The following is a 19,312-nucleotide window of genomic DNA, read 5'->3' as shown; positions in this document are numbered from 1 at the left end:
TTGGATGACGTTACATATATATAATATGTATATATATTATATATATAATATATATATATACATATTATATATATATTAAAATATATTTAATTTATTTTTAAACATGTTTATTTTATTTTTTTTACACCTCCTACCAGCAGGGGGACTGTCTGATATTTCAAACAGTCCCCCTGCTGGCAGATCCATAGCCAGCTATAGGGGGCCATGTGATCGCTCTTTGAGAGCGATCACATGGCCCCCGGGGGCCTCATTTGCCGGAGGGGGGCTGCCTGGGCTCTCAGGCAGCCCCCCAGAAGAGGATCGCGGCGGAGGTGAGTAGTTGCTGGCTCCTGGGGGCTTAAACCGTTACGGCGTTCCATGCCGCCGCAACGGCTTTAAAGCCCATTTAAAGCGCGACGGCATGGAACGCCGTAACGGCGTTAAGGGGTTAAATGAGGAGTGTTTTATTTTTGGTTTTAAATCTTGCTATGTCACTATCTATTGACTATTCATGACTTTTAAAATGCACTAGAAATTTGTTTATTTACTGAACAATAAACTATAAACAACATTACAGAAGTCAGGAAATTATAGCTGGTACGGGAAAATCCTTTTTGTTATCACTGCTTGGTGATTTTTGGCCTACATTTTTAGTTAGGTTTTATATAGGTGTATTTGTTTTCAAGTCACTTTCTAAAAGACACTAAAAAAAATCATGCTGTCACAAATCTAGCAGAAGCAGCAAAATAGTGGCAGATCATGTAGGGTGTCCCAATTACAATGATTATATGTTTGTTAATTCTAAGGAATAGTTTGTCATTATCTGTTGAATACTGTGCTTAAATGTTATTTAATATTGTCTTTTTATAGCGGTGGTTAAAACAAGCATTGGAAGAAGAACATTCTTCTCCAGTAAATCCATTTGATTCTCCTGCTCAAGATCGATCTCAAAGTCCAATTACATTTAATGAAAACAAGTGTCATTTAGTTATGAATGGCAGCTGTCCTCTACCGGGTGAGCGATAATACAATTATTACTTTTGTGTGTTCATCTGTTTGTAATATATACAAACATTGCTCAAAATATTACATGGTTTACTACTGAAACAATCAACTAGAAAAGTATACATCAATAATTTATTCATATTCATTCTCTCTCTCTCGTTATGTTGTACTTGTCAAAATGTCAGCAAATGCATGTATTCAATTTTAACCAATGGTGTGTGTATTTGGGTTTTTTTTCACCCTGTTTACTCAGCTGTTGGTATAGAATGTAAACAAAAAAATATGTACAAATATGGTTGCCTCAAATGGCTGTGTACACAGCCATTCTTAATGGCATCTTGCATAAAGCCGAAAAAGAAAATATCTCAGAAGAAAATATCAGTGTTATTCACAGAAGTAAAAATGCAACATGAATTAAAAAATTTCAAGGAACACAATAGTGTTTGGTATAGAATTGTGTATTCCTAACACTATAGTTCTGGAGTGGCTGTTTGGGTGATCAACCCCCTTAGAATGGAGGGAAAAAAAGTTGTTGTTTTTTTTTTTGTTTTTTTTTTTTTAAATATATAACTTTTTTCCATTGCTGTGCTGGCCCTTCATGGCTGGGATAATCGGTCTTGAGGCTATTGCAACTGCTCGTCAAACACCGCACAACGCCTATCCGTATCTTCTCACAGAGATGCTTTGAGAGTGATCAGTGAACATAGGTGCTGCACAATAGGAAGTGGCCATCTGAGTGACTGCACCTAGAGGTGTTACTAAGCAGCAATGTAAACACGGTTTTCTCTGAAAGGGACGGTTTACATTGCTGAGCCTGCAGGGACAGGCTATAAACACCATAAGCTGTAGTGATTGTGATGACCATAGTATTCTTTTAAGGATAAGAACTAGAAAAATTATGTCCTTTATGCTTCCAGTTTGACCACTCTGGCATTACATTTTATTTAAATTAGCTTTGAATTTTCACTTTAGTGAACATGCATGTTTTGCTTTGTCTGAATTATACGTAGATATGCACTATATTTTAAATATTACTGGTGTGTTTTAACAGGTTTTTTTTTTTTTAGTCTTGTTGGGGGTTGCTTTTTATTTTTATTTTATTTATTTTTTATTTAGATTTGACAACTCCCTTAAAAAAACGAAGACTGTTTCATTTGTTGGACTGTGCATATTCTGAAAATTCGACACCTACTGCATCACCTTATGCTACACCTACACATACGGATATTGTCTCCACAGATACATTGTTTGCAACTCCACCCAGGGTAAAAATAGAGGATGAAACTTGTCGTAGTATTTGTAAACAGATTTATTCACCAGTTACCCCTGTTACTCCTTGCGTCCGTGGAAACCAAGTTCATTTTGAGGTAAGCCGTAAGGGACATGAACTTGCAAGGGTGTTTGTGGGTTATCCAGCTAAGATGAGAAACCGGTTACAGATGTGTAAATAGCAGTTAGAAGTGGGTTCAATGGAAGTTTAATGGAAATCAATAGAAGAATGTGCTATGCCATACATTTGAATGGTTACAGGTCATATTAAAGCGGCTCTGTCACACACATACACTGCCTTACAAAAGTAGTATTTCTTAATGCTACAATCTTTATAAAATACTCATATTGACGGTGTTGGAATTTTATTGAAATCCCAATGCAGTAAAAAAAGATACTGAGACAAAGTCTGAATAACTTTGTCTTGTGTGTGTTTTTTGTGCACCTGAAAGAACTTGACAAGAAGCTGCGCTACTAGTAACAGCTGTAGGGAAAATGGTATTGTTTATGGATAATTTGATGGAATCCCCCATAGACCTCAGTGCTGTACTCTTGCGGGCTCCTGGCAGATGAATCCCAGATGAAGCTGAACGGGGCCAACCAAATTAAGATTGCGCGGGACAGGATCAGATAAGTAAAACTTGCCTTTCCCTGCATCTTGCGACCTCCCCTAGTGGTCTTGGGAGTGTCTTTGCAAAAGACCCCCGACAGTGACAGACGCTATAGTATCGATGCACAAAGACTTGAAATAGGCGTTTGTCAGCCATCTAGGTTTGCATTTGTGATCAAATGGTCAGCTTGTTAAAGGTTTACTCCAGGTGTGTCCAATCCGCAGCCCTGAACCTCTTGTAATGCGGCCCAGTTGTCATCCGGGAGGCAGGGAGACTGTTGCTTACTGTGCTGTTTGTGCACAGCTCCCTCACGCGCCATGCAGTGAGCCAGCAACTGGGATATGACCTCATCCCTTCATCTGCGCGCAAGGGACCTGTGCAGGAAGAGTACAGTGATCCCATCACAGCAGCAACCACTGGCCACAAGGGAGAGAATCCACTGCACCCCTCCCAGAGCAAGGTAGCAAGGCTGGGTGGAGTTTGAATTACTAAGTATGTTATGAATGTGATTTTTGTGTGTATGCCAGTAATTGTTTGTGGGTCTGTGATTGTTTGTATATGATTGTGTGTGTGTATGTGTATTTCTGTGATTGTATGTGCACGCGCGCGTCTGTGTGTAGGTTTGTGATTGTGTTTGATTATTTTTGTATAACTGTGTATGTGATTGTCAGATAGCACCCTAATTTGGTATCTTTCAATATAGCAATGCCACGTAAGGATAACAAATAAGGTAGTTATCTACTAAAGAAATTGAATATCAAAATTAAAGGGATACTCCAGGCACCCAGACCACTTCTGCCCATTGGAGTGGTCTGGGTGCCACTACCCTTAATACTGCAAGTGTAATTATTGCAGTTTTCATAAACTCCGTCGCCAAAATCCTAATAGAAAACCAAATAATGCTTTCCTATGGGGAGGTCTAATGCACGTGAGCGGCCATTGCCGTGCCTGCGCATTAGGTCTCCCCCGCCGACGTCAGGAGAGGAGGCGGAGCCTGACCAGCACCGAGGGATGACCCCTTCAGCAACTTGGGATGGGGGGGTGGGAGGGAGAGGGGCACTCCAGGGTCTGGAGAATCCCTTTCAGAATAGGGCTTTTAAAGATTTATTATACAAATTAATTATATATTTTTGTTATGTGCCCAAGACCATTCCTCTTCACTAAATGTGGCCTGGGGTTGCCAAAAGGTCGGACACCGGTGGTTTACTCCAACTTTTTCTTAGTGAACATTTACTTTATTCATTGTTTTAATTAGGGTTAATTTTAACCATTTTGGGGAGGGCATCACTAAACTTACTTGGAATTCAGCACCAGGCAAATCACTGCATGCTGGTTTACTCATGTCTTCTGACATCACCACTTTTTTGCATGTTCCAATCAAATGCTTCTTAAAGAGGTGCGGGTGTTTACAATGAGAGGGTGGGGGTGTATTTAAAATGGTAAAAAAAAAAATAAACCAACCTCAATGGTGTTTGGGACAGAAGTGAGTGAAGTGAATTCAATGAAAGAGGGAGAGGAGATACATGCATACCATTGCAAGGCTTGAAACTCTCTTAGTGCGTTGGCAACATAAATACAGACTTATTTTTAGCACAGTATTGATTTTAGGCAGTCCACAACTGTGTTCTGGGCATCCTATGTCAAATGTGCCAGGGGTGCAACTAAAACCCAGCCCAAAAGTGCAAATTTTCTTTGACTCACACCACCATGATCACTTCTTAAATCAGAAATGGTCTTGGTGATTGAAGTGAAAATAATTGTACATATGGTAAATAAAATGTTATATATATATATATTGCATTGTATACCCTTAATTGGAGTAAATTAGGGATAACAACACACAAAAAGGACTTGGGAATTCTTATAGACCACAAACTACGCAACAATGTCAATCATCAGTGGTTTAGGCATGCATGAAAAAAGGGCATTCATTCTTGGGATGAGAATATAATTTTGCCTCTTTATAAATCACTGGTAAGACCACATATTGAATATGCTCTGCAACTTTGGGCACCTGTTCTAAAGAATGATATTATGGCACTAGAAAAAGTGCAGAGGCGGGTTAATAAATTAATAAAAGGAATGGAACATATCAGCTATGAAGAAAGGTTAACAAATTTTAAACCTCTTTAGTTTAGAAAAACGTTGCCTGAAAGGGCATATGATAACATTATACAAATATACGATTAACAAAAGAAACACAAGAGTTAACCATTTAGAAGATAAACCCTTGTGTGCAAAGAGTAACCCCAATAAAATGTAACTTTTAATATACTTGTTTAAAATATTTGATTTAAAATACTTAATCGCGGGTATACTGAATCCATTTATTGTCTATAATGGGACAATGTCCTTCAAAAACTAAAGGAAATATTGTATATAGTAAATAAACAATATAAATTAAATAATATAATAAAACAAAAACTTGAAATAATAAACAAATATCTGATACTATTCACTGTAACTCGGTGATAAATTGGTAATTGCACTGTATGTTGCAATGTGTGGATAATGCGAACTGAAAGCAAAGTAACTGAAAAAACAAGTTACATTGTAACTTTAATAATTAGCCAGGAGGGGAGAGACAAAACAAAATAGCAGATATTGTAGTAGAGCAAGGAAAATATAGATGCTATACTTCCCTACTCTGCTGTGCTTTCGAGGGCACCCCTTAAAATATGCTACTCCCCCGACCTCATCTCTGGTTTGTAACGAAGTATCCTATGGCGAACAGAGGCTGTATAGCGATCTTGTGGATGAAGTCGGCTATAAGAGATAGTAACCAAGTAAAATAGGAAAAACAAATAAAAAAAAGAGTATGGGTGGTATTGTCGCTTTGGTATTAGTACATGTCGCACTTCATCTCTAGACCAACACCATACTGGGTAACGTCCTGACGCACGTTTCGCTGACAAGGCTCTTCCAGGAGAACAGAATCTAGTAAGACAGAGGTTTAAATAAGGCACCTCTGTCATTGATTGGATGTCTGTTTTCCAATCAGTAAGTAGGTAAAAATCAGGGTGGAGCTATGCAAGGTTAAACTTTAACGCAGGTTTGCTAAAAGGCATTATATGTATTATGTGAAGATGTACTACCGAAATGTCTATTTCATATGTAAAATTAGATACAAATACAAAAAGAGAAGTCCTGTGCTCACTCCCATCACCGATGGGCCGACAGCAATGACTACAATACACATCAGCCCCAATATATAGTAAAAACCAAAGAAAAGAAAGTTACCTGCGCTCTCTCTGTTGCTCCAATGGCCATTGGAGGGAATGCCGCCTGCCAACGTCAAGGCAGACCCCCCCCCCCCCCTCCCTAAGCGGGTCCTAACACTAACCCTTCAGCCTGCTTCCTTGAGCTTCTGGCAAAGATATCTCTAATGAGACAGAGGGGTATTTTTTATATACACCCCTATATACTTATTAACCCTTAATAGGGAACACATGGGATGGGCGGCAGCATTGTAACAAGGCTGTGTGGTACAAAGTAAATACAAAAAGAGAAGTTCTGCGTTCTCTGTCTCATTAGATATATCTTTGCCAGAAGCTCAAGGAAGCAGGCTGAAGGGTCAGTGTTAGGACCCGCTTAGGGGGGGCCTGCCTTGACGTTGGCAAGCGGGCATTCCCTCCAATGGCCATTGGAGCAACTAAATGACCTCCATTTGTCTAAATATACATAGGGATTAAGGAGAGAGCGCAGGTAACTTTTTCTTTTGTAAAATTAGATAGCTGCAGGTGATCTCTAATGGCTGCAAAATATAAGTTTATAGAACGGAATGAGCCATTATAAAATCCCATTTTACGGATTTTAAACATATCATTAAAGGAGGTACACTGTATGTGTCAGTTATTACGTTCTGGGTAGTGCCCATAAACCCTATATCTATTCAAATATTAAAAAATTATTAAGTCTGCTGTCATAATATGCCGTTATTGGCACAGGAAATCTTACAAGTCTATTGGTGGTACGTTAGAAATCAATAGAGATAACAACAACGAAAACTCTGTGTTTAATGTCAATAGGACTTCAGTGGAAGTTTAAAGCTACGTCCATTTGATTTTATCATAAATAATTTTAGTACACACTATTAAGAAAAAAAGGGGGCTGTTGGTAAATCATGAAATAAATAATGAATCTATTTACAAAGTAACTTTCATTTGACATAAAATCCTATTCTCATTGTTATCTCTATTGATTTCTAACGTACCACCAATAGACTTGTCATTGGGGTTACTCTTTGCACACAAGGGTTTATCTTCTAAATGGTTAACTCTGGTGTTTCTTTTGTTAATAGTATCATTCTGGGGTTACCCCCCTCCTGCCCCCATTAGAGTAACTTGACACTTTTTCTCCCTAGAAGATTTCCTTTGAATAGTCTTTCATTAATCAAATATATTTGGGACCAATACAAACCATTGTGTGGAAATGTATTCACAAACCGGACTTTACATAGGACACGAGGTCATGCGCTTAGACTGGAAGAAAGAAGATTTTGTCTAAAGCAAAAGGTTTTTTTTTTTGTTTGTTTTTTACTGTAAGAAAAATAAGGATGTGGAATTCTCTGCCTACAGATGTTCAAACAGCAACTAGATGCATACTTGCAAAAACAGAATATTCAAGGATATAATCTTTCAATGTAGGGTAATAACTGCTTGATCGAAGGATTAATCTGACGGCCATTCTGGGGTTAAGAAGGAATTTTTTCCAAGTTTGTTGCAAAATTGGGGGGTGCTTCAAACTTGTTTTTTTTGCCTTCTTTTGGATCAACAACAAAAAACAAATGTGAGGAAGACTGAACTTGATGGACGCAAGTCTCTTTTCAGCTATATAACTATATGTAATTCGATTGGCATTGGTCATGAAAGTAAGAAATCATTGTTTTGCCACATTTTTCTTTAATTTTCTTGCTGATTTTTATTTATTTTTTAAAACGGTTACTCTAACAAAAAACAGTGTTTTATTAAAACATTGTTTTTTAGTTGGACATCGCGCTCCCTTTAGGATGTAGGTGGAAGACAGGCTGAGGGCAGGACATGGGCGGCAGTGAAGTGGGTAATGGTGCTTTGAGTAAATCTTTTTCCAAGTTTTAAAATTGCCGCCTTTTTGTATTTATTTTATTATATGAAGATAAGGTATATTAAATTTTTTATTTTATTTTTAGAGCATTTCGTCACCAGATAGCTCACCTGAAGTAAACAGAAGATCATGTGCTCAGGAGGTATGTCAAAGTATATTTTCATTTATATTATAGTATTTGTTTGGGTAGATAACAAGTAGAAAAAATACCAGGCGTTAACAGCAGGTAAAACTTGGCAAACAGATGGTCGGAAGGCAAAAAACTTTTGTGCAAGCTCAAATATGTGTTTGCAAATGTGACATTAAATTTGAGTTTTAGAACATAGAGAAGTGGTCTAGAAGGAAAACATAACCTTAAAGTCGCAGTCAAAGCAACATAACCACTACAGTTCACTGTAATATGGACATGGTGCCTAACGTCCCTTCGCTGCATGCATTTTTTTTTAACAAACCATTTAGTAATAATTCTTCATTGCTCCTAAGGAATCTCTCAACCTCCGCTGCATTGACAATGCATTGCTTTATAGATTTTGCCCAACCTGGACGACATTGATTGGCATAGAAAGCTGGACAACACCCAGGTAATTAATGCTATTCTGGTTGGACAAAATTGGAAATACTAATTATTCATGATCAGTGCAGTACCTGGGATACAAAAAAAAAACTGGTTTTCATCTAATGATTTCGTACAACTCCTGGCCAATACTTGAACTGCTGGAGGAATAATGCGAGCACCCTAGCGGACCGGTTTTCGAGGCGCCCTCTGGGCAGGGAGGGCTGGGGGCATTGACTGAGGGTGATGCTCCAACTCCCTCCCCCACCCCCCACCACTCTTTGTTTTTATTATTTCTACCCTAATCTCCTCCCCAAACAACTTATAATTAAAACCATCCTAATTAATTACATGATCAAGTAATAGGTGTATTAATCTCATACAAAGTGACAGTTTCCATAGTGACTGTAATGATCGTTATGTAAACAATGATAAACAACAAAGTACAATGGGCAAAATAACAAACATCACTAATAAAAGTGCATCCAAGATAATATAACGTGCATACATATTTGTACCTAAAATATTTATTTTGTATTTTTTTATAATACAAAATATCTAGGTACTAATTATTAAGGTGTAGATTTAGGGAATTGCATTCATATATTTATTTTTTTTGGTCAGTCTTTGTTATTTGAGGCAACAAGCGTTTACAGAACAATAGTATCGGAGTAACAGTATACAAATAGATATTCAATCGAGTCATAAAGGAAATATATCAAGAACAGTGGATTGATACACAAGCTTATAATACTCTCCTCCTGGCATTATGTGCCTCATTCTAATTATAATCCACAAGCTAGGTCATGCGTCGAAGCATTAGAAGATGAATACATTCAAACATTAACAGGCTTGGGTACAGGATTAAGTGCAAGGTATATCCGTAGGTAAGTGTAACTGTAAGATTGCATGGATGAACTTATATAATGTGGGAATTCCCCAACATATAGCATTGCCTCATTTTTATAGTAAATAAACGGAAATTTATAGGCTGTGCTGACCTGTCAGAACTGACTTATAGGTTAATAGTTTGAGGAATAATAATGAATGTTGCTTAACCTTAATGAGAGTGCCACTCGGCTGCTATGCTGCCCTGCAGGCTATTTATTTAGGCAGTACCACGTAGCACACAAAGTTTGCCACTAACTAGGAAAGCTAGAAATGCATATAAAGGTACCGAGTCGGGTACTGAATAGGATGCTGCACAACAGGCTAGATATACAAGATTAAGCTAGACCTATTACTGTGGTTGCCATTGAGGGACAATGCTTCATAACAGGCGAGAGTTGCAGGGGTTAATGCCAGAAAAATGTACTGTACCAATAAAACATAAAAGTATATTATATGTTGGACATGCTAATCTAGTAGTGCCAGAGTGCCTATCAAGGTGGTATCTAACTAAACATGCATAAATAAACTATTAAAATAGTGCTCAACATGTTGGAGTCAAATGAAGGGAAAACCACTGGATCCTGTAGACTTGTAAAGGCTCTGGATCATAGGTATGGCTGGCAGAAGCGTGCACCTGATAGCTAGGTCAGTCTTAGCTGATGTTCACATGTGGGATATCCATGATGGAGGTAGGGGGTTCAGCAAAGGCTGCAGCATGATGGAAGCAGTATAGTCCATCCCCAGGCTGACTTGATGGCCAGCATCTTCAAGCCACGGACCTGGAGCTTCGGTGAGGCCAAGTCCATCCCACAGCATGGGCGAAGAAGGGCCCTGGTGTTTAATCACTGCCTGCGGCGGGGAACTCTCGGTCGGTGTGGTTGATGCTTCGGGGTTTAATACCCTTGATGCCCTTGGCCTAGGTAGGCTGAGCTTATGCTGGGCAGGTTGTCTGGCTGTGTCCGAGCCCAGTGGGGGACCATCCACTCCCGGGTTTACACCCCTCCGAACTCCCTCCTTAGACTGCCTCTGTGTGGCTGCAGCACGGCTTTCCAGAGTAGCCCAGAATCGGGCAAAGAGCTTGTCCAGTTGTTGAAGCGATTGCTCAGTGTAGGAGCTTTCCTCCATACTGTGGCATCGGTTCGTATGAGACTTGCGCATCTGCCATCTTGGCTCTGTGTGAGGAGTGTGACTGCCGTTGTTCAGGCAGTAAGCCTTTGGAGTCAGGGCAGTTAGGTTGGTCACCAGTGGGGACTGGGATAACCCCCACCGAAAACAAAACCTGTCTAAATGGAAAGCCAGATAATTCTCACATGTCGGGCATTCTAATTTCTTCATAACATTTCCTACTAAAAATGGGTTAAAAAAAAAAAAAAGAGAGAGAGAGAGAGAGAAAATAAATTTGTAATAGTAGCGGGAAAGATTTTATAAAATAAATTTCAATCAGATTCCTAATTCATAGGTTAGCTTGCTTGATAAAGACACACCGTTGAAACTTTGACGCTTTGCCAATAAAGAGATATCCTTTTTCACAATAAGACATGCTGGACATTCTTTCGGTTTATTATTGGTTATCTGGGAAGGTGTAAATGGAGTTCCTGCACCCATATAGTTGGAAAAGTGAGTTTTCTCTCGCTCATCATTTTTATCTCCGTTGATATTAAACCAGAGCATGACATCAGAGGACTTAAGAAAGCATACCAAGCAGTATGTTGCTTAGAGTGGTAATTTGAAACACTTTCTCTTTATCTTTTGCATTACACAACTAGGGTGTATGTTATATCAGATAAATCTGTTTTTCCTCTTAAAAGTAGTGATGTTGAACAAAGTCGGATGAGAATAAATTGTTTTTTTATTTTGCTTTTACAACATTCCTTTTTTCTGTGTATTACATTGCAATGTACTTTTCATTGTATTCAACACAATTCTTTTTTTGACAGGTTAATGAGCGAGCACCTACAGCCCTTGTACTGAATTCTTTAAGGAATTCTAATTTAGCTGATATTCGACTGCAGGAAATAAAGACTATTGGCTATTTAAGCCCAATGAATAGGACAGATGTGAATAGACAGTGCACAGAAAATGAAGTTGCATCAGACCTTAACTTGGGGGTTGAAACAAATGAGCTTAATGCATTGCAAAAAAACACAGAGCCTGTATCGAAGGATAGGACTGATTCAAGCAGCCAGCAGGAAACTGTTCTCTGTGGACTTGGCTCAGTTTATGCAAATTGGATTAAAAGCCCGGATAGAACAGGTGTGAATTTCTCTGCAATGAATTCTAATTTAAGAGACCTTACCCCATCACACCAGTTAGAAGTTGGTGGTGGGTTCAGAATGAATGAGACAAAGTGCCAGACGCAAGAAGACTCTCGGGGCATGTTTCTGGATGCTTCAATTTTCTGTCCATCAGAAGAAGGACTTTTGACTAGTTTTGGAAGAGCACTACTTAGTGGTGATAGTGTCCTGGATGGAAATGGAACACCACTTAATCCACCTCAAAAGAAAAAGGTGATTACTTTTATTTTATATGACATTTCCATTTTGAATTTAGGTTGTCTAAAATGTAGGAGTGGCATCCACTATTCTTTGTCAGACTATTTTGGAGCAGTTTGGCAAAATACTGAGGTTCTTCTTGGCACCTGTAACCTGTCCCCTTTAGCTACACTGATTATGCAAAAATACAATTCGGCAACATTGCAAAGCCTGGATCTTTCCAACCTGGAGAGCAAAAATTGGTTGAGTGCAGGGGGTGTGTTATTGAAACTAATTGACAAGTTCATGTAAGTGCTGGGAGAATGTATAATATGGGGGAGGCATTCGGACCATGGTGATTATATCCACTTGTATAATTATTGTATCTGACATTCTGAATTTTCCTAAAGTAATATTTTGTATGTTCCTTTATAAAAGGTCTCGTTGCTAGAATACCGTAAAAGACAACGAGAAGCAAGAAAAAGTGGATCTAAACCAGAGAGCTTATCATTGGTAACACTTTCTCCTCACTCTGAGGGAATTGCCAGTATTTCTGGTAATTGTATTGCCACAGAAAATTGTTGCAGCACTGCAGAGATTGTTGAGCAACCAGAAAATGATGCTAATTTAGCACTACCACTGCCTGCCGAAGTCCAGACTTTGCCTCCAGAAGAGATGGAACAAAGCTCTCCAGCCACAGATCCAAATTCATCAGAGAAAAATGATCCAGAGGTTCAGTGGTAATTCATTTTTTTTATAGTTCTTATTTACATAGTCTGTTGCATTAATGTTTTAAACTTGCACACATCCTGCCAAACAAGTAGAAAGTAAATTTGCTTGTATAATAATGATATCATTTAATTACAGGACAGCTTCAACATCTGTGGAGCAAGTGAGAGAAAGGAGCTATCATAGAGCCTTGCTCTTAAGTGATCACAGGAAAGATAAAGATAGTGGTAAGACTGTTTGATTGCAGTAAATAATTAAATTATTAAATAATTTTCGGAGGATCTTTCCATAGGGGACTTTGGATAATTTTACATCCTTCATGTCTGAAGTGGGGCTTCCAGAATTGTATCTTATATCTGCTAGATTTCCTATTTAGAGAATACTCAAATGTGATTGCTCTCGTTGCTGACAATTCTCAACATCCACCTAGACCAGTGATGGCGAACCTTTTTGAGTGCCCAAACTGCAATACATGTCAACTTTTTTTTCCTCAAAGTGCCAACACGGCATTTAAACCTGAATACTGAGATTTAAGTTCAGAAAAAACAACTCGTGCAGTTGTCCGAACTAGTTAACATCTTTTGTTTTAAAAGACACAACAGAGAGTTCAATTATACAAATTTTAAATAATGATATTAATAGATAAAATTAAGCATATATTTATTAGTATCTCCAACAAATGCAATGCATACACACAGCTGAACATATTCACACACCGACTGTGTAATACATACACCCAGACCACAGTCTGTTAAATACAAACACACACACAAACATACACACAGTCCGCTGAATACACACACACTGCTGAATACATACACGCAGTCAGCTGAATACACACACACAAACACTGCTGAATACACACACATATACTGCATTGAGGGGTGCAGTGTGTGTGTGAGAGGGGGTAGCGGTGCTGTGTGTGTGAGAGGGGGTAGCGGTCCTGTGTGGGGTGGGGGGTTAGTGGTGTGGGGTGGGGGGTTAGCGGTGCTGTGTGGGGGGGTAGCGGTGCTGTGTGGGGGGGGTAGCGGTGCTGTGTGGGGGGGGTAGCGGTGCTGTGTGGGGGGGGTAGCGGTGCTGTGTGGGGGGGTAGCGGTGCTGTGTGGGGGGGTAGCGGTGCTGTGTGGGGGGGTAGCGGTGCTGTGTGGGGGGGTAGCGGTGCTGTGTGGGGGGGTAGCGGTGCTGTGTGGGGGGGTAGCGGTGCTGTGTGGGGGGGTAGGGGTGCTGTGTGGGGGGGTAGGGGTGCTGTGGGGGGGGGTAGGGGTGCTGTGTGGGGGGGTAGGGGTGCTGTGTGGGGGGGGTGTAAAGGTGCTGTGTGGGGGGGGTGTAAAGGTGCTGTGTGGGGGGGTGTAAAGGTGCTGTGTTGGAGGGGGGTAAAGGTGCTGTTTTGGAGGGGGGGGGGTAAGGGTGCTGTGTTGAGTGCTCCTTTCATCTTACCTTTGGTGAAGGGGAAGGGGGACACAGCCATCCCTGGTGGTCCGGTGGTGGTTAGTATGTAGGACTGCAGCTCTCCTGTCCTCCCACGCGATGCTGTGTGGAGCGTTGCCATGGTAACGCGCGGCAACACTCCACACAGCTCACAGGAGGACAGGAGAGCTGTTTCCTAGATGACTCCCCCTTGCTTCCGGGCCTGCCGACACGGAAGCAGAGTAGGCGCCTGCCGTTTTGAGCAGGCAGGTGCCTACTCTGCAGTGATGCCGAACCTACAGCCGCGTGCCCACAGAGAGGGCCCGGCGTGCCACCTGTGGAACGCGTGCCATAGGTTCGCCATCACTGACCTAGACCTTTAATTACCACAGAGGAGTACTGCTGCCCCATTTCACACTCTACAGAAGTATATGTGTAGTACCAGTGTTGCAAGTGTAACTGAGGCAGCATATGCTGTCTGTATCAGTATCCTTTGATTAAACATTTTACTGCTATTATGTCCACATAAAATGTTCATTCTATTGATTTATTGGCATTCTGCATACCAACAAATTCCTTACAAAAACCAGGAGCAGGATATTTGAGTACAATAATTTTGTTTTCATTGGCTTACAGTAATTATTTTCTTTTGTATTCTTCTGTTTTAATGATCAAATCTCTGTACAGAACCTACAAAAAAAGTAAAGGGCCAGTCAGAGGTTCTTTCCACATCCAAGACCCTATGCCTTTTCAGTCAGTTATCATAGCAGTTATCATAGCTTTGATTGATAAGTAAAAGCCAATCCTGTTCTCTAATTTGTGTAAAATTGTTGAAATAGTGCTTCAATTAAACCCCATGCACACTCATTGACTACTTTCCCTTCCTCTGTTTTTGTTTTCTTTAAGATGTAGACCTAGAAATTGGAGACCAGGCAGATGTAAAAGAGTGCCAGTCTCCTGATGATAATACAGACAAAGATTGTAACAGCCCCCAGCAGAAAAAAGTAAGTACTTTATACTTTAAGTGCCTTTTTTGTGTTTTTTTTTTTAAATATTATTTTTGGCATAGTAACATACAAGTATAGAATAACCTGTTTACAAGGTCATATAAGTCAATTAACATTGTGCATATGAAACATAACAAACATTCTTCTTTTTGTTTGAATGCTGAATTCGTGTGCTTAACAAAAAAAAACAGTTATCCAATATTTAACTTTATGCACTCAGAAACCAAAATTGTCTACTTGAATTGTTATACTAATGCTGCTATTGTGTAATAGATGTATTAAAGACAGCAATTGTTTAGTTAACCAGGTTATGTGCAGCTCTGCTCCTTTCATAGGAGCAGAGAGTCCTCCTTACAGCTTGGACAAAATTGGCTTAGGCAACCTGTAACAGTGTTCCAAAACAAACAACAAAAAACTGTGTTTTGTTTCGGGAGAGGGTGTTTAATTTTTAAACAAATTGTTGCCATTTTCAGCTGAGCATTAGCTTGGGATGCTCTGTGCACAATTATGTAAAGTTTTAATTGTGCTTAGAGGGACCCTTTTAAAGGAACGCTATAGGCACCCAGACCACCTTATGTCAATGAATGGTCTGTGAGTCAAGTGCACAACCCTTTTTATAACTACAGTTGACAACATGAATGGCACATGCTGCGTTTAGCCAAGGATGAAAACTTGCCTTCCAATGCTTTCCTATGGGATAGCTTTGGATTGGCTGAGCTCAGCAGTATTTGTGATATGAGCCAAAGAGGCGGAGCTAATGGAGTAGACTGTTACTGAGAGGGCTGAAAGTATATCCCCCTTTTTAACCCTGGTAGCACTGGCTCAGTCACCCAAATGGTATTTTTTTGCATTCATAATGCTATAGTGTTCCTTTTCATAATTGAAATAATAAAAAAAAATTCTGTTAAAATCTATGGGATGGTGTGGTATGTTTAGGTGCAACACTAAAGTAGTGGCTGATAGCGGTCATTTTATATTCAGAAGTTCTACAGAGCCTTGCAAATGTAATTCTCCTTTCTCCTTGTTTTCCAGCTTAATTCTTTGGGCTCTACATCTCATGGGAAGGTTTCCTTAAAGGCTGACCCTCTCCAGGAAACTGTGACTGCCCCAGTAAATGAAACTGTAAACCAATCTAAATTGGACCAACAGCAGAAACAACTGTCACTTGCGAAGTCCCAACTTACTCAACCTCATTCACAGAAGCTGCCTTCAACACCCTTAAAGTTGCATTGTCCTTCTTCACCTCATCTGGAACATCCTCCAAAGTCATCAACGCCACATACTCCAGTCCAGCATGGATATTTGTCACCAAAGCCTCATTCACAACAGTTAGGGTCTCCTTATAGACCTCATCATCAGCCACATCAGGTTGGGACACCACAGAGGGAACCTCATATAAACTTTTACCCAGTAGCGCAAAATCTACAGCCTGCAAATCCCCAGCCATCAGGTGGACAAATATTTTCCCAGGCATCGGCAGGACAGTGCTCAACGGTTTATACTTCCTTTAATCAACAGACTGTGAATAATTCTGCTCCACCTCCACCTCCTCCTCCACCAACACCGAACTATTATCAAAACCAGCAACCCACTGTTAGCTTTCAGAATTACAGTCAAATAAAAGGCAGTATTTCACCCCAAACTGTGTTTACACCTTGCCCAAACCAAGGCCATTCTACCACCACTGGGCAACCAGCAATTCAAGGTCATCATGTGAATTCAGGACATTACCTGCCTTCTCAGAGCGCTGCTGTATACCCTCAGAATACATCAACGGGTGTACCACCTCCTCCACCACCACCACCACCTGGTTGTCACCAACAGCATGCTGTCCAACATGTGTCAGGTCCAGTTCATGCAGTACCCGTAGCTAGTGGCACAATTATACATTCTCAAACATCTGGGCACCATTTACCACCACCACCCCCTCCACCTCCTGGTCCAAGTCCCCATCACACTCACCTGCAACATGTAACAGCAGGGCATCAGGGTCTGCAAGCGCAACACCAGCATGTTTTAAATACAGCTCCTCCTCCTCCCCCGCCACCACCCCCACCCCCACCTCAGGCAACAAACGTTTTAGGTGGTAGTGCTCATCATTCATCATCGGCACAAGGATTGCACATACAGACTCATCAAGGACCTCCAGTTTTCCCCTCTGGAGCTCATCAAGGAGTAACATCATATCCCACTCAAGCTCCTCTTCATAACCCAGTAGTACCTGTTCCACAACACCAAACTTCTGCAGCAGGACCACACCATCCAATTCCTGGCCAGGGCTCTCATATTCAGCCACAAGGACCAAATAGTATTGCAACTACTGCTGGTTTCTGTCCTCATCCAGGCAATGTAAACCTCCCCCATGGGGTGCAAGGACCTCAGCAGGCATCAGCAGTGCCTGGGCAAATATCTGTTCACAGACCACAGGTGCCACCAACTTTCCAAAACAATTACCATGGCTCAGGCTGGCATTAGATTTGGATCTCCTGCGCTTAAAACATTTTAAAAATGTTATGTAAAGTAACCTGTATATTTTATATGTACCTTATGAAGGTACTTTTTAAACATGTATATGAAACTTTGTAAATTCAAATACCAGTGTGCTTTCATTGCATTTTTATTTTATTTCTTTTTTTTTTTATATGTCTGAAAACTATGTGCTTCTATGCCAGTATTGAGTCTTTATAGTAAGTAAACATTCCAGTTTTTTTTTTTTTTTTTTTGTTTTTTGTTATGCAGTGTAAATAATGCTGCATAATCTGTACATTACTTGTCCAAGCTGGATTCATTTAGTGAATGTTTTATAATGTATGTTTTATACATGTGGTTAAAATACACAGGTTAATTGACAGCACTAACAGGTTTATGTTTTACTTTTTTTGTGCTATGTGCACTTAATAGATAGAAAAAAAACTTTGCAGGTTTTAATGTTACATTGCTTCTTTCTTTGGTTATTTACAAGATTGTAATTTAATGTATAGTTCTGTTGACTTCTTCAGAAGTTTTGTAAATATTGTATTTTGCTTGTATATTGCTTAAAGCTCCCCACCTCATTTGATAAAACATTGTATATAGGTTTTGTTTTTCATAAATATGTATGATCCTTGTGGAAGTAGTACAGTATACGACATTTAATTTTGGTAATATACTGTCACATTACAGCACTGGTTGGGCATTTTAATTCATGATAATAAATCACAAATTATGTCGGTTTTATCAGGTTAGTCCTTTCATAAATTTTACAAAAACAAAGTTGACGCAGAGATATGGCACTTAAAATGTACATTAAAAGGAGTTGTCAGCACTTTTTCCTGACTATTACAAAGCTTGTTTGTGAAACTTTATTTCTGTTGCACTTCTTATATGTATGTATTGTTTCTCTTCCTTACTCTGTCATATAACTGCTTTGTTTGGCATGCAAATTTAGTATTAGGGGCTCTTTCCTGTTGTCCTATGTAAAAGGGTTCTTGTACATGGCTACACTTTCTATTTTAGGCTGATGCGGAATGAGATCAGCACAGCAAACAGGAGGAAAGCAGTTTTGCTTGGTGCATCACTCTCACACAGGTATGTAGCAAAGGCGATCAGTATAGTTACATAGGGCATTGCTAAGAAAGTTGCTCCATATGCAATCTGTTTATCATTAGAGAGAACAGTGGGGCAAATGGGAAATTAATTTAGTGAGAGTAAAGAATTGATAAAAAAAAAATGTCTGAACTCTGTTGAAGAAATTAATATTTCATTGTGAACACATTTCTAAAATAGCCCATTTAAGGGAAAAATATACAATGCTATTTCACAATAGCAATCACAGCTTACTACCCCTTATTATATATAGGAATATAAAACTTTGCTCCGGCAAATACTGACATTTCTGGAGCTAACTGGTACATGAAAGTACTGCAGAGGTACATGTTTTTTTTTTCCAATTCTTTATTTTTGCGTGCAAGGTTAGTTACAATACTGCCCGTATGGCCACAACAGCCTTCCGGGTGTTGAGTGTTTCATGACATCACAACATAGTTAGGCAGATATCAGTCAGTTCTAATCTGTGGTGTCAGCTAGTTCTGCACATTTTAATTGATTTTATGGGTCAGTTGCTGTCAAACTGAGGCAACTTTGGGGTAAATTGAGGGGTGTGTCTTTTCTCTTCCAGTGCCAGGAGTTTAGTAGTATGGGGGGGGGGGGGTAAAGAACCCAAGGGTTGTCTGTCTGGAGATGGCTAGTTGCACGTTTGTACCCCCTGAAGTATTCCATGTTGGTGTTGGTTGTTTATGCAAGTGGTTGTCCCCAGTAATGTTATGTCTA

The 19,312-nt window shown here is 39.9% G+C and overlaps 1 protein-coding gene across 7 annotated transcripts in view; it reads left to right on the top strand.

The window, feature by feature from the left end:
• The window catches only part of KMT2E (lysine methyltransferase 2E (inactive)), a 69,693-nt gene extending 51,979 nt beyond the window's left edge, over window positions 1–17,714 (top strand). For 6 of the 7 annotated variants that reach the window (XM_063448137.1, XM_063448134.1, XM_063448133.1 and 3 more), the window contains 8 exons: window positions 850–994; window positions 2,101–2,351; window positions 8,032–8,088; window positions 11,328–11,897; window positions 12,300–12,601; window positions 12,729–12,817; window positions 14,904–15,001; window positions 16,037–17,714. In XM_063448137.1, the coding sequence (XP_063304207.1) occupies window positions 850–994; window positions 2,101–2,351; window positions 8,032–8,088; window positions 11,328–11,897; window positions 12,300–12,601; window positions 12,729–12,817; window positions 14,904–15,001; window positions 16,037–17,479 (2,955 nt within the window). In that variant the 3' untranslated portion in view covers window positions 17,480–17,714. Of the gene's footprint in view, window positions 1–849; window positions 995–2,100; window positions 2,352–8,031; window positions 8,089–11,327; window positions 11,898–12,299; window positions 12,602–12,728; window positions 12,818–14,903; window positions 15,002–16,036 lie in introns of those variants that run through there. The other variant, XM_063448138.1, reaches the window with a different exon arrangement.
• Window positions 17,715–19,312: the final 1,598 nt, after the last annotated feature.

Source organism: Pelobates fuscus, chromosome 3, assembly GCF_036172605.1.
Source record: "Pelobates fuscus isolate aPelFus1 chromosome 3, aPelFus1.pri, whole genome shotgun sequence".
Lineage (NCBI taxonomy): Eukaryota > Metazoa > Chordata > Amphibia > Anura > Pelobatidae > Pelobates > Pelobates fuscus.
Note: the sequence above shows the minus strand (reverse complement) of the source record. Positions and strands in the feature narration are given on the sequence as shown.